This window comes from Helianthus annuus, chromosome 11 (assembly GCF_002127325.2).
Source record: "Helianthus annuus cultivar XRQ/B chromosome 11, HanXRQr2.0-SUNRISE, whole genome shotgun sequence".
Lineage (NCBI taxonomy): Eukaryota > Viridiplantae > Streptophyta > Magnoliopsida > Asterales > Asteraceae > Helianthus > Helianthus annuus.
In genome coordinates this window covers 61,515,117-61,529,857 of record NC_035443.2, presented here as the reverse complement: position 1 = coordinate 61,529,857, position 14,741 = coordinate 61,515,117, and the positions used below count along the sequence as shown (strand labels likewise).

At 36.0% G+C, this 14,741-nt stretch overlaps 1 protein-coding gene across 2 annotated transcripts; it reads right to left on the bottom strand.

Moving 5' to 3' along the window:
* Nucleotides 1-234: 234 nt before the first annotated feature.
* Nucleotides 235-13,273, bottom strand: LOC110889733 (non-lysosomal glucosylceramidase). Of its 2 annotated transcripts, XM_022137304.2 has the most exons (20): nucleotides 12,958-13,273; nucleotides 10,110-10,169; nucleotides 9,649-9,759; nucleotides 9,473-9,535; nucleotides 9,304-9,374; nucleotides 9,120-9,219; nucleotides 5,680-5,750; nucleotides 5,165-5,265; nucleotides 4,968-5,071; nucleotides 4,826-4,879; nucleotides 3,932-3,987; nucleotides 3,749-3,787; nucleotides 3,533-3,677; nucleotides 3,283-3,461; nucleotides 3,129-3,196; nucleotides 2,965-3,037; nucleotides 2,689-2,750; nucleotides 1,691-2,618; nucleotides 876-1,166; nucleotides 235-792 (listed from the first exon to the last, which is right to left on the bottom strand). In XM_022137304.2, the coding sequence occupies exons 2-20, from the start codon at nucleotides 10,164-10,166 to the stop codon at nucleotides 516-518; spliced, it is 2,850 nt and encodes a 949-aa protein (XP_021992996.1). In that variant the 5' UTR covers nucleotides 10,167-10,169; nucleotides 12,958-13,273; the 3' UTR covers nucleotides 235-515. The 2 variants fall into 2 exon arrangements, with proteins under 2 accessions (XP_021992996.1, XP_035835215.1); XM_035979322.1 differs by lacking the exons at nucleotides 9,649-9,759; nucleotides 10,110-10,169; nucleotides 12,958-13,273 and having other exon boundaries at nucleotides 9,120-9,214; nucleotides 9,473-9,536.
* Between the last annotated feature and the right edge of the window lie 1,468 nt (nucleotides 13,274-14,741).

Here is a 14,741-nt window from a genome sequence, read left to right as displayed (position 1 = left end):
ATTCTATACGGGCCGTATAAGGTTATACGGCCCGTAAACACTAGGGATGTGAAAATAAGATTATAGGGGTGTGTGTATAAAATCACCCAAAAATAAAAACGTCAATGCCAAGGAGCAAACATGTCTGGATGTAGTTCTAAAGAATTATGACTAAAACTATTCTTTATCACATGAACCATCCGACTTAATTTAACACCATACATGCGCATTAATAACGGTCTAACACTTGCCAAGTCGCTTTAATCACAAGTCAATAACCAATAATGGGTGTGTGCATAATTCAAGTACAATAACTGTTGCAAGTATATATGCATATATGCTATATGCACACTCGAACATGCAAAAGCAGGTTCTCCCAAATCTTTTGACCAGCGGTTACAATATACGTGCTCAAGTGTAGTTGAACACGCGAACAATATGAGTGACGAGTTGAAGTTTTATTAAGACCCTGTCATCAATATGAAGCTACTATACCAATAACAACAACTGTGATGTAATCTTGAACACAGAAAACCTCAAATTGTCATCTTTTTACAAGTATAGTCGAAGATAACCTGTAACATGCTCCTCGAGTCATGCTCCTTCGGCAGCTTCAGTAGACGAGCCACTCTTGTATATCCGACATGTTGCCTAAGGAGAGACTCGGGCTTTACATCCGGCTTCGGTTCCTGATTAGATGTTTTGGGTTGTGTTAAGGCCCATTGCATGGCCCATATCGCCAAAGGACGCATGTAGGCCAAAGATCTGTATCTTCCATTTATGTCCCAAGCTTCCGGAGTTTGGAAAGCGTATCTGCAAGTATCAAAAGGGCATTCGTGTCAATAACCCATGTACAATACTTAAAAGAAAAAAACTATTAGTTATCCAACACGTACCCGCCTCCTTGTTCAGACCAACCAGTCTCATAAACTCCACTTGCAGTTTGAAAAGCCATATCAATCATGTCTTCGTGAATCATACCCGCAGCAACACCATAAGTAACTCCGGTCCATATTTCTCTTGACTGCATACATGACATGTCAGCTTGTCCACTTGGCAGCATCCCATTAATTGCTCCTCGTTTCCCGTTTCCCACTTTCATTACATTGAATTTATAAACCTTTTCCAGTGCACTTCTCGCTTTCTCTTCATCAACAATCGGAAAAAGCCCGCACGCTCTTGCATACCTATAAAAAATCATTTTTATTTTCTTATTGTTTGATTACAGACTCTTGAAATAAATAAATGAGTAAAATGTCGTTTTTGTCCCTGAGGTTTGGCCACTTTCGTCCAAGGTTTGTTTTTTCACATCTGGATCCAAAAGGTTTGAAATCTTGCCATTTTCATCCAACTCGTTAACTCCGTCCATTTTTTAACGTTAAGTCAGGGGTATTTTCGTCTTTTTAGACATTTTTTTGTGATGATTAAAGGGTTTGGGTGGGGAGAAAGTCAACAGCGGTGGATCTTTATTTCGTGTAGTATTTTTAACTTTAATAAAAAGGGCCTAAAAAGACGGAAATACCCCTGACTTAACAGAGAAAATGGATGGAGTTAACGAGTTGGATGAAAATGGCAAGATTTCAAACCTCTTGGATCCAGATGCGGAAAAACAAACTTTTGGACGAAAGTCGCAAAACTAGCAAAACCTCAGGGACGAAAATCGCATTTTACTCTAAATAAATAAATAAAAATGTTTCAAATTTTAACAAACCATTGTCCAGCTAACTGATCTGCTTGAATGGACGAACTTGCTTTCCCGTTACTGTCATCATAGTTAAAATAAGAACCGTTCCATAGTTTATCATACACCGCCTTCGCTTTCTGAAACTTCACCCAAAAGTAATCCTCACAACCCTTGTCACCGACTTCCGCTGCCAGTGCAGAGGCGGCTTGCAATGCCGCCACCCACAATCCACCGGAATACGCACTGACACCCGTCACCGACCACGTATCATACGTTTGATCAGGGAACCCTTCATTTTCAATCATCCCATCACCATCTTTATCAAACTGTTCCATAAACGCCATTGCTATATAAACCGAAGGCCAAACAGCACGTGCGAAATTTTTGTCTTTCGTAACAACCACATCCCGGTAAACTTGGAGAACGAATTTCGGGTTCAGATCTTTCCACCGATCGGTATTAAAAATATTGTAGAAGTTAACATCAAACCATGGATCAATCATTCCAATATCATGCGGGACCGCACCAAGGGCCTTTCGTGGGGCTCGTGTTCCGTCATCCAAAAGATCCATTTCTCTTGGATCATGCATCAGTACTGCAGCTGCAAAGTCTCGTTGCAGGCTTAGTTCGAGTTTCGGAAATAGCATGATTAATGCGAATGATGCATAGAAATGGACATCATATGTGTTACACATGTGATATTCTATTCCTTCGTAATACAGAAATTGACAGATGTTTTCTTCTCCTTGTTGTAATAAATTGGTACCAAACGCTGAGGTTTTTGATGTGGGATTATGGATTTCTTCAAGTACTGAAGTCATTCTTTCAAGAACGTTAACAGCAGTGTCGTGTTGGTGAGATATATCACCGTTATTCTGAGAGTTTGTATTAGATCTATCGATTGAGAACTTTTTTCCTGTGATGCTTGATATGTTGTGTACAGGTGGCAGTCCATCTGCAAAAGGAGATGATGTTAAGTGAACCGGTTTTACTTGACAAAAAATTATGTAATAATATTAAGTTACCGGTCCAAATTGTCCCCCCTGAGTTGAGATAGTATAATTCATTGAAAAGGGTGATTGGGTACCTGCAGATAGCCAATAGAATTTCTGATTTCAGGATTAGACAGTATCGGGAGTAAAAAGTAGAGATAATGCACCAATGTGGATAAAATTTAGCCTGGCAAAACGGGTGGGTCAGCCTGTTCAATGTATACGAAAGAATTACCCATTTTGAACTCCCGACCGACCAACCCATCCATATTGCCCCCTCTAGTAAAAAGAAAGAAAATCAAAGTTTACCATTCAGGGAGCCTCTTGTCATCAAGGATAGGCTGCTGCCATGATTCGATCTGCGCCTCCCAGTTACCATGTTCTAAATTTCACAGAAGCATATTGGAAATTTTAACATATAGACAGCTTGTTAAACACCATTTTTTTTTTTTTGATAGATGAGAAAACAATACCTAGAAGAGCATCATGTGCAATTTTTTCAGCAGCATCCCCATGAGAACCATAAAACTTGGTGTAACGCCTATATACAAAACAACAACCCTTGTAAGAAGAATGTCAGATTGATTAAAACTAAAGTTCCACACAAAATAATTGTGTTGGACCCACCTATGATAAGTCCTGTTCCGAAACCGTACTTCAGGGCAGTCCCATGACAGTGCGAAAGTGATGGTACGCACTGCATCCGGGGGTACGGTGACAGAAGCTGCAATAGCTGCACCTATAGAGGATTTCGGTTTTGAACCCATTGGCAGTTGAGAGGAATCAAGGCGGTCAAAGGAGCCATTCTGAATCATAAAATTACAAAATAAATATCTGCGTAACGAACAAGTGATGTATGGAATAATGTTAAACAAACCTCTTTAACTTCGCGCCACATGTCGTTAGCTGTGAAGCCCTGGAAGTCTCCAGATGTTACAAAGGATGGGCACTCTGAAACATGAACATGATTTGTTTCTTGTGCTGCAATAGCAAACGTTACTGGGGTTTGACCATCCGCAGTCCTGTGTTGACTTAGAATGAGACGTATACCACCAATGGAATAAACAAATAATATCCAAGAAGAAAATATTACATGTGATGAAGGTTTACACCGTGAATTCCATCTTTCACCCTATTTAGAAATAATGTAACAGCACAGGTTAGAATATGAAATTACACAGTTTCCGAAAAAAGATATATAGGTAGGTGATCACTGATCAATGATCGGGAACACATACAGATGTACAATATGGGGTTGTAATATATAAATTCTTACTTCGTTTTTGTATTGTAATGATGACCAGATAATCCAGAGACTCCACCAACAGAATTCTGAAATAAGTAAGCAAGTTAACATTTATAAGAGATTAGGCCTGTAAACGAACCGAACGTTCATGAACTGTTCGACGGGAAGTTTGTTTATTTAAATAAACAAACAGACACGAACAAACTTTTTAGTTCATTTAATTAAATGAACGAACATGAACACACTTTTTGTTCATTCATTTATGTTCGTGAACGTCCGTTTATGTTTGTTTACATTTTTTCAAATACATAAGTAGTTATATTTATATAAAAATAAACACTAAACGTGATTTCTAACTGCAAATATAAAAACAACTAATTATTAATAGGGCTTTCTGCCTTTCTGGTAATAAAAATGGGCTTTCGAGTTGAACTCATCGTAATTAATCACTAATTTCATCATCATCATCATCATCATCATACTAAGTAAATCCCATCAATAGCAAAGCTAAGGTAAGGGTCTAAGAAGGGTAAGATGTAGACAGCCTTACCTCTACCCCTGAGGAGGGTAAGATGTATATAATCACTAATTTATATATATGAAAAAAAACTACTTTATGTTTAGTCAGTTATGTTCATTTGTGTTCGTTATGTGTAATATATTATGTTCTTATAAGTTTGTTTATTTACGTTCGTGAACTATTTTTATGTTTTAAAACGAAACTGACATGCTCTTTTTCTTAATAAACAAACATGAACACAAAAATGTGTTTGATTATAAGTTCGTGTTTGTGTTCGGTTAAAGTTAAATGAAGAAACAAGAACATGCCCACGTTTGTGTTTGTTCGGTTCGTTTACAGGCCTATAAGAGGATGAAGAAAATATTCAAATGAAATGATAGCAGTAAAAGTAAAAATTTGCTTACCTCCCATGTGAACAGTAAGGTAACATCAGCAGCAGTCTTTCCTTTGTTAGACAACTACAGAAGATCACAACGAATGATCGGTTAATGTTATCTCATCCAGGTCAGAACTAATAGTTAAAAAACTGTAAGAGATGTATCATACTGTGTAAGTAAACACTGCTACAGGAAAACTGCTTTCCTTGTAATTGTGGGGGATAATTGGCGAAATCTGACGGCAAACTATTTTTAGGTCCGGATCAGGTTCACCTGTATTGAAGAGACTAGAATGATGAGTGATGACGCAAAAAAGTCGAACTCATGGCAGCGGATCTTTTAATAAACAAAGAGGATGAGAATTACCATCATAAACTGTCCAAGCCCTTGGGTATAATGCATGGTATGTTGAATTATGTCCACTAAAATTCCAGTCCCAAGATCCAATCCCATTACCTGATTTATCTCTTATTTAAAAAAAAAAAAATCTATCTTCAGTTTAACTTTCATTCATACTTATCATGAGAACAATTTTTTTTTTATAAATCATTACTTTCTCTTGTAGTTGAAATTTAAATGGATATCAACATTGTTGTATTGCTAAAACTATCCCTTTGATTTGTTTTCCTCATTGATATTATGAAAGTTTTCTTTGTTGGTGATATTGCAGAAAAAAATATAGCAAGATTGGTATTTTATTATTGAATAGAATAAAAATGTCTTTCTTTAATCTTTGGGTCAATATATGTACATTTATGATATATAAAATTTAACTATGAATCCAGGATAAAATGGTTATTTTCCGCGATGAAAAGCCGAATTCTTGTGTAAGTACATAGCATATTTCAGAGAGTTTCAGGACAGAAGAAAATTTTGCATACTTTAGCACTTCTGGATTTGGTGGGCAGAGGACAGTCGAATATTTCTTTCCATCTGGTCGTGAGATAAACACCTGCATAAAGATATAACGTGGTCAACCTCGGCCATAATCGGATCTAGTTGGTCAACTCGGGTCAAGTTTGACTTAAAAAATAATAAAACATAATTCTTATGTCTATCATACTAAAAATGGATATCAATTTTTTGAAATGCTTTATTATTTGAACATGTATTTTTTTATTAATATTGATATTCAACAGTAATATAACTTTTTGTAACCTTTAATGCTATAAAGTGTTGGCAATGAAACTTGATCAATCTGATCATCATCCTTGTGATGATGCAGAGATTTGCTTACAGCGGAAACGTTAGGCATGATTGATCAATTAACAAGTTAATGAAAGGACAAACAATAACAGAAACGATTGAATGTCTTGGTACCGGTTAATGATGCCGGTCCTTTCTTATATATACTAGTAAGTTATGGCGGTTAATTGTGGCGGGAAAAACTGTCAAAGACAGTTTTCGAATTATACCCGCTGAAATCATAATCTCTTCACATCCTATAAGTATTAGGGTTTATTATGTAATTAGTTAATAGTTAGATAGATAGTTTAGATTTATTAGTAAGTGGCGGTTACAAAGTTGAAGGACCAAAGTTGACAAGATGGAAGTTTGAAACTTCCCTCAATAACCGAATGGGTGTGTCTCCTACACACACCATTTTCGAACCGGTATCAAGGCAACAAGGAAAGGACGCGACTGTTGATCATGCGGACGAGAATCAACACACCTTTTCAAGTTCCAATCACAACCACACATCTAAGAGACATGACCTTTCACGAAGAGACACGTCTATTCACTCGTACCCGTAGGAAACTATAAATAGAATAGATTGATTCATTTGTAACTAACACTCTCTTATTCATTCACTTGTACATACATTCAAAATTTGTATTTATTCAATCATTGTTATATTCATTGTTCGTTATCAAGATTCTGGGCAACAGTGGTATCAGAGCCTAGGGCTCAAATTCGTTTCGGGAAGATAATCATCAGGCGGGTGGTTGAATTCCCTGACAATTCTGATCACGCAGGAGGCGTTGATTGGGTTGTTCTTTGTTAAGTTTTAACATCAATCGCATCAAGCGGGTACGATTGTTGTTCGTTCGTTAATCGGTCATCAGGAGGGTGTTCGATTTTGATCCGATCATCACTGAGGGTGTTTGGATTCTGAGTTTTTTTTTGTTAATTCAAATCACGGCAAGAGGCTACGATTCGGGTTAAGAAGACGGAAGCAAATCTGAGAAGTTTGTATTCCGGTTTAAGGTTTGAAGAAGCAATCGCAAATCTGAGAAGTTTGGGTTGTTAAAGACACAAAATCTGAGAAGTTTTGTGATATCAAAGCATCAAGAGGGTGTTCGTTTGAGAAGTTTAGTCGCAAATCAAGCGGGTTTGGGGCTGATTTTTTGGTTCATATTTAGAGAGTCGCGAATCAAGAAGAAAGAAAAAAAACGCAGCCAAGAGGGTTGTTAAGAAAAGTCAGAAAACCGTGCGGTGAATTACGATAAGAGAAGTCGGTCGATTCGCAAATTCCAGGTTCTACGTTCTATTTTTCTGGAATTTATATAAGATTTAGAAATTGATTTGATTCCACGTTCGAAAGTTAGTGTGAATTTTTGGAATCATAGACTTCGGTTTTAGGAGAAAACCAAAGTTTAGAAAGTGAAAATTGTTGGAAAAGAAATTATGGCGGATTCAGGAGGAGCCTCTCCGTCAAACGCAGTAGTAATTAAAGATGGTAGTTCGTTCTCCCAGTTTCAGTGTCCTATTTTAAAGTCTACAAATTATACGGTATGGGCGATCCGTATAAAAACCATTTTGAGGGCAAACGGATTATGGGAAATGATAGAACCAAAAGAAAATACGCAAGCGGATGAAAAGAAGGATATGATGGCGACCGCTTATTTATTTCAAGCACTACCGGAAGATATGATAATACAAGTTGCAAGTTGCAAGAGTGCAAAAGAAATTTGGGATGCATTAAAGACTAGACACGTCGGTGCAGATCGAGTGCAAAAGGCACGTCTTCAAACGCTCAAAACAGAGTTTGAGATGTTAAAGATGAAGGAGGAAGACACTATCGATTCGTTCACTGCAAGACTAAATAGCATTGTCACGAGGGCAAGTGGTCTTGGATCAACTTTTGATCAACCAACTTTAGTACGGAAACTTCTGAGTTCTGTACCAAAAAGGTTCGTTCAAATTGTTGCAACCATTGAACAATTCGCTGATTTAGAAACAACGACGCTAGACGAGACAATTGGAAGGTTGAAAGCCTATGAAGAAAGGACCGGTTTGGTGGATGAAAACCCGGCATATAATCAAGAGAGACTTATGTATACACGACGCGACAAGAACTATGGTCGTGGAAGGCGTTTTGGGAAGAATGGACAAGGAAGGTTCAACTCATCGCAAGACAAATGGCGTGATGGAAAGTTCAAACAAGAAGATGATGATGAAGACTCATCACATGATGCTTACAAGAGTAGAAGCAACCAAAGGAAGTTTGGGAAGGATTTAAGCAAAATAAAATGCTACAATTGCCAAAAGTTTGGTCATTATGCCTCAGATTGTCCTGAATCAAATCAAAGAGAAGAAGAAACAAATCTGGTGCAGGAAGACGAGGAACCAACTCTCCTAATGGCAATCAAAGAAAACTGCAATGATCTACTTCAACAAGCGCATGATGGCAAGCAATACATGGAGAAAGATCAAGGTGCAACTTAAGGATGTTCGAGATTAGGGGGGTGAATGAAATCATAATCTCTTCACATCCTATAAGTATTAGGGTTTATTATGTAATTAGTTAATAGTTAGATAGATAGTTTAGATTTATTAGTAAGTGGCGGTTACAAAGTTGAAGGACCAAAGTTGACAAGATGGAAGTTTGAAACTTCCCTCAATAACCGAATGGGTGTGTCTCCTACACACACCATTTTCGAACCGGTATCAAGGCAACAAGGAAAGGACGCGACTGTTGATCATGCGGACGAGAATCAACACACCTTTTCAAGTTCCAATCACAACCACACATCCAAGAGACATGACCTTTCACGAAGAGACACGTCTATTCACTCGTACCCGTAGGAAACTATAAATAGAATAGATTGATTCATTTGTAACTAACACTCTCTTATTCATTCACTTGTACATACATTCAAAATTTGTATTTATTCAATCATTGTTATATTCATTGTTCGTTATCAAGATTCTGGGCAACACCCGCTTATAATACACACCACAACATATCATGATCCGTGTCCTAGATTATATACATATAAATACACATACATATCATAAACTATAATTAAGTTTAATTTGTTCCTTCTAATATAAAGAATGTGAAAGTAGTGATCATTTGATGCAAAGAAAAACTTACAGAAAACTGATTTGCTACTACTGGTTTGTCTTCACATATTTTAGGAAAGAGTTGCCAACGCAAAAATTCACCTTGAAATGTTCTGCCAATGCTACCTGCACTGGCAGATGTGTGTATATATATATATATATGAGGTGGTAAGTTTGTATATATAAAATATCCTTAAAAATAAGTAATGGCTTACCCAATACCGCCTAAAGGAACACCATTACATGAGGAATAATGGTGTTTCTTGAAAGGGTCCATAATAGTTCCCTGGGACAAGATAGTATAAATCACTCAGTTGGAATGAATCAATGATCAAAATATTCATCCGAAAATACTTAAATGAACAAATAAAGTTACATACTTACATTTCCATCTCCCTTCAAAGCATCTTCTCGATTCCAACGCCATAAGCGATACCCTATTGGAGCCTACACAAAGGAAGCACACAACTAATAGATGACCAGAATTTACAACATAACATGCAAACCTTTTCATATATCGAACGACTACATCGTGAAAGTAGGAGATATAGCATACATACCAAATGGATTACTTCTTTGATCTTTAAGCCAAACGATGAAAGAGGATTTTCCTCAGTGTTCAGTTTCCTCTTCCAAGTAAGAGATGCTGGTTTTGCTGCATCAACTTTACCCTACAGAGAGAGAGAGAGAATCACCAATTTGCATTTAAAAATTAATTTGAATATTAACAAAGATTATCTTGTTTAAGTTATAATGATTTCCGTTATTACGATATACCTACCACAACTTACGGATGCAAATCATGCAATGCAGGACAACCGTATGCAGACAAACTAACTAAACACTTAATAGTTATGACTAATGCCTTTGAAATATTTCTAGAGTTACAGTCACACACCTTTCTACAAATAATATTCAGGGAAAACTTCTTAAAGAGAAAAAAAAAATCACTACAGCTACAACAGACGATGAAAATAAACAAAACAACAGATAAAATCATTTTATCCCCAGTCTAGTCTACCTCGATGATAGTAGAATTAGAAGCTTCCCTATCAGCATCATGATCATTTATCGTCATTCCCTGAAAGAAATACACATAACCACAAACTACAGAGTTAATAAACAGGGTTTGACCAAATGTCGATTTCAATTCGCCTTAACATTGTCACACCACATTGCAGTCTGGATCTCAAAGTATTAAACCAAAAGTAAATATTTCCCATTACCATACTCAAATTTGTTGTCCACTGTCCTATTTGTATGTATTATTACTCCAAAACTTAAGAGTCCACCTTTTATTCAAAAATCAAACCTCTTACTTAATAATGGTTTCTAGTTATATTGTGTTTTTAGGGGTAGTGTATAGTCGTAGATATGTATCTATTTGTATAGGCTGTTTGTGCTGTTATATTTGTCTTGTTTACCATGCACTCTTTCACCACTCATGTTATATTGGTAGCTTCATACACACACACATACACCTCATGTTCTATTTTTTTCTTTTTGTCTTTTCTTTCTTTCCTGGGTGTTTTCGAGCCGAGGGTCTCACTGGAAGCAGCCTCTCTGTCTCTAGGGATAGGGGTAAGGTGTGCCTACATCCCACCCTCCCCAGACCCTACCAATAGCTCTGCTATTTGTGGGATTTTACTGGGTATGATTGATTGATAGTTATATTTGAATTCAAATAAAATCCTTGTTACTCATCAAAGTTAAAAGGAGTACCCAATTTCGGATGTAGAGAGTCTATTAGTCTCACAATCATAACCTGTTTAAATCAGAAACCATTGGCCCTAACAGTTAAACAAACACAATTCCTGCATAACTGCATTTTTTGACCAATTTCATAGTTTCTATCTTCGATCAGGTTCTCAAATTAAATTTCACCTAGTCGGACCCAAAACTGGTAACCGGTCAAAATTGGTAAAAGTCTGTAAAAAATCTGTCAAAATCTTTGAAGTATTTGAAAAATTATACTTGTTAGACCACACGGTGTGGGCATTCAAAAATGGCGTTGTTGCTTCTCAACGCCGTTCACACCGTCCCGTCCACGGCGTTATTGATTAGGCGGGGGAATCTCCACTGGTGCGGAAGAGTTTTTGGCGTCGACGTGGCACGTGGTTAATGGACGTGGATGTTACTAGCAATATTTTTATAAGTTTTACATTTTACATAATTTTAATTATAAAATGATACAAAAGGTATGTGACACGTGTCGGAAAACGCCACGTTACGCCCCGGGCCACACTATCCATTTTAACACCACGCCCCGTTCTGATGCGTGGTCCACGGGTCGCATAATTCCCCCATCTTCAAGCCCCCCCCCCCCACACCGTGTGGTCTTAATCCAATCTGATTAATAAGTTTGAAAAGCTATATATAAAATTCTAGAATATTTTATATATATATATATAGGATTAGGATCATGAGTGAACAACTTTTTGAGAGTGAACTAAGTGTACTAATCTTGACCCTTGATCATTTTTTAGATTAAAAGGGTAAGATTGACAATAACCAAGTACTTTTAATTAGAATCCCTTAATTTTCTCCTCTCTCTCAACTCTCTCTCTCTCATTATTAATTATTTCTTTATTATTTTAATTATTAATTATAAGAGATTGAATGGCTAATTTTTTTTATATAAATTGTTATGTTCCTTTTAAAATTAAATATTTAAACCTAATTAAAATGATTTTTAACATAGGTGTATACATGTCAGTATATACAAGACTTATACACTTGTGTATTATTACATCTTGTTTCCACGGATCGCTATAAACCAGATTTATACACTTGTGTATTATTCAAGTGCATATGCGTATACGGGTCGGTATATACCAGACGTATACACCTGTGTATTATTCAAGTACATAGTGTATACATGTCGAAATATTCCCTACTTATACACTTGTGTATTACTACATATTGTTTCCACTATACATCTTTTTATCAAACATTGATCTAATACATATATGTATAGAGAATGAAATTAAATATTTTTAATTGTGTTCTAGATGGAACAATATTTGATAATGTTTGTATTTTTTTAAAACTATGTAATATTAAGTTAGGTAATATGTTAGAGAAAAAAAATATAAAGAATGTAATTAAATATTCTTTTAATTGGAAAGAGAAATCAGGAGAGAGAAAAATTTAATTAATTAAATGAAGATAGAAATATACAAGTATACCCTTGTGTCTATTAAAATACATGTAAGTTACAAAATATAATTACAATCTTGCCACTAAAGAAAAAATCTAGATCTACAAAATCAATGGTCAGAATAATAAGTTCATTTTGTTCACAAATAAATCATTGTTCACTTATGAACCCTACCCTATATATATATATATATATATATATATATATATATATATATATAACTTTAAAAAGTGATATATAAAATTCCAATCCGATTAATCCTGATTAATCGCCAGTAACCGCTCAAATAGCACCTAGCGAATTTTACAACCATGTCTTCAATCATGCAGAAATAAACTTAAATTCAATGAAAAACCGTAACAAAAAGCTTGTGAATACCAGTACCAAACTTGAAATGAAAATCATAGATCATCACAATATTAAATTTGCTCCGAAAATATCGTCTGGTAAATAAAAAATAAATCGAAGTACAGCATCAAGAAACACATATTATACACTTTTACTAGCATTCAACAAACAGTCAAACATCATTACATATGGTGGCAGATCAATGGCATTAATTTAACAGAAAACTCAACTACGATCGCAGAAACAAAAACTAAACAGAATCCGTTGCGACACAGAACAATTTCAAGTTTTTTTGAAGGAGAAGTAATCAAGTAGGAACAACACATTCAACGTAACTGAAAGAATTGAGAAGAGATTATACCTGATTATGAACTGTGAAGATGAAGTAATTGAGAAGAGATTAGCGAAGAATTGGTAGCGTTATTGGTGGATAACTGCTCGTTTGTGAACAAACAATAGTCAATGATGAGTTAGGTGTGTAACTGCTCACTTTATTTCAAAACACAAATTGAAGTATCGTGATATATAATATTCACCAATAATGTTCAAATAAAATTTGAAACGAAATAAATGGTTCAATAATTGCGTAAATCACAAGTGAGTACGAAAAAATCACAAGTCTGTTAAAAATTTCCATATACATCATATTTGTTGTTTTATACGTGTTTGGGGAGAACAACTGAACAACCAGTCAGTTCACCTTTTATATCACACCACACACTATTTACAATTAGAACCCCAAAGAATGCTTCAAGTTGATCGCAGTCCCTAGATACTTTCACAATAGTCCCTGATCATATGTAAACTGTACATTCAAGACCAATAGAGTTAGTATAATAAATACCACATGATCAATATCAAAACGTACCTTTTAAATGCTCTTAGGACACAATGAATGATAATCACATTTAGTGATACTTTTTAACATCCCCTTTTATTCATTTGTCCTAAACATATCACTTTTAGTAAGTATATCAGCCAGTTGACTCTCATAGTCAACTATCTCTGTACTTACAAAACCAATTGATACCTTTTCTCTTAAAAAATATAAGTCTAATATTAGTAGTTTGACTTCATCGTTGGTTTTATTCTTTATAAGTACACGTGTGCTACACGGGTCAAAATGTCAAATACATAATTTATAAGACCACCCGTAACGGGTGTGTTTTTTTCAAAATTTAGCCCCAATCACGCCCGATTTCGCCCCTCGACCACCCCCTGGGCGTGTTTGCTCAAAAAAAAGTGTTTTGGCGTGTTTTGAATCACGTGGTTGGGGCGAGAGTTTGACCGATAACCTTCCATCTTCATATTGTTTATCCATTAATATTTTTTGATGGTTTTTTATTTTATTTAATTATATTACATCTCATTTAACATAATGCCCCACATCCCCACTACACCCATTTTGTAAAAACGCCCAATAATGCCCCATTGTTGACTAGGCTGCCACATGGCGCAAAACGCCCTAGGGTGGGGCATTATTCACCCCAACGACTACGCATGGTCTAAGTCTTAAATAGTATTTTGAAATAAAGAAATAGCAATAGGCTGAATACGGCTATAAACGAGCCGAGTCGAGCCAAGCTCGACCAAGCTCGAGCTCGGCTCGAACTCAATTCGAGCTGGCTCGGCTCGAGCTCGAATTTCAAATCGAGCTGAGGTTTGATGTCACACCCCAATCGATGGCGGAAACATCGGGGTGCGGCACTAAACGTTCAGATTGCTCATGAGATTCCATAACACTAGATATTTCAATAGATTTAGATTGATTCAAAATAGTCTAACAAAATCCACAATCATAAGTAAATATCAAGTACATCATCAAAATTGTTTCAAAGTTTCTAGATTTAACTAAGATGTGCTTCTAAGCAGCATCCTAGCAAGTTTCATGAGTCCTAGCATCCTGTTAGCCTGCAACACATATTAAAATAGAGTCAGTACAAAAATGTACCGGCGAGTATACAAGTTTGAGTATATAGCATAATAGATTCAAAAGACTCATATCCACAATGTAAATGATAACAAAATAGTTTCAGCCGTGCTAGTGTTCGCAGTCCAAGTGATAGCCCAAGTGTCCCGATGCTTTAGTGTTTTCCCAAGAATCAAGGAAAACTAGAATCCTCCTAACAATACCCCCGAGAATAA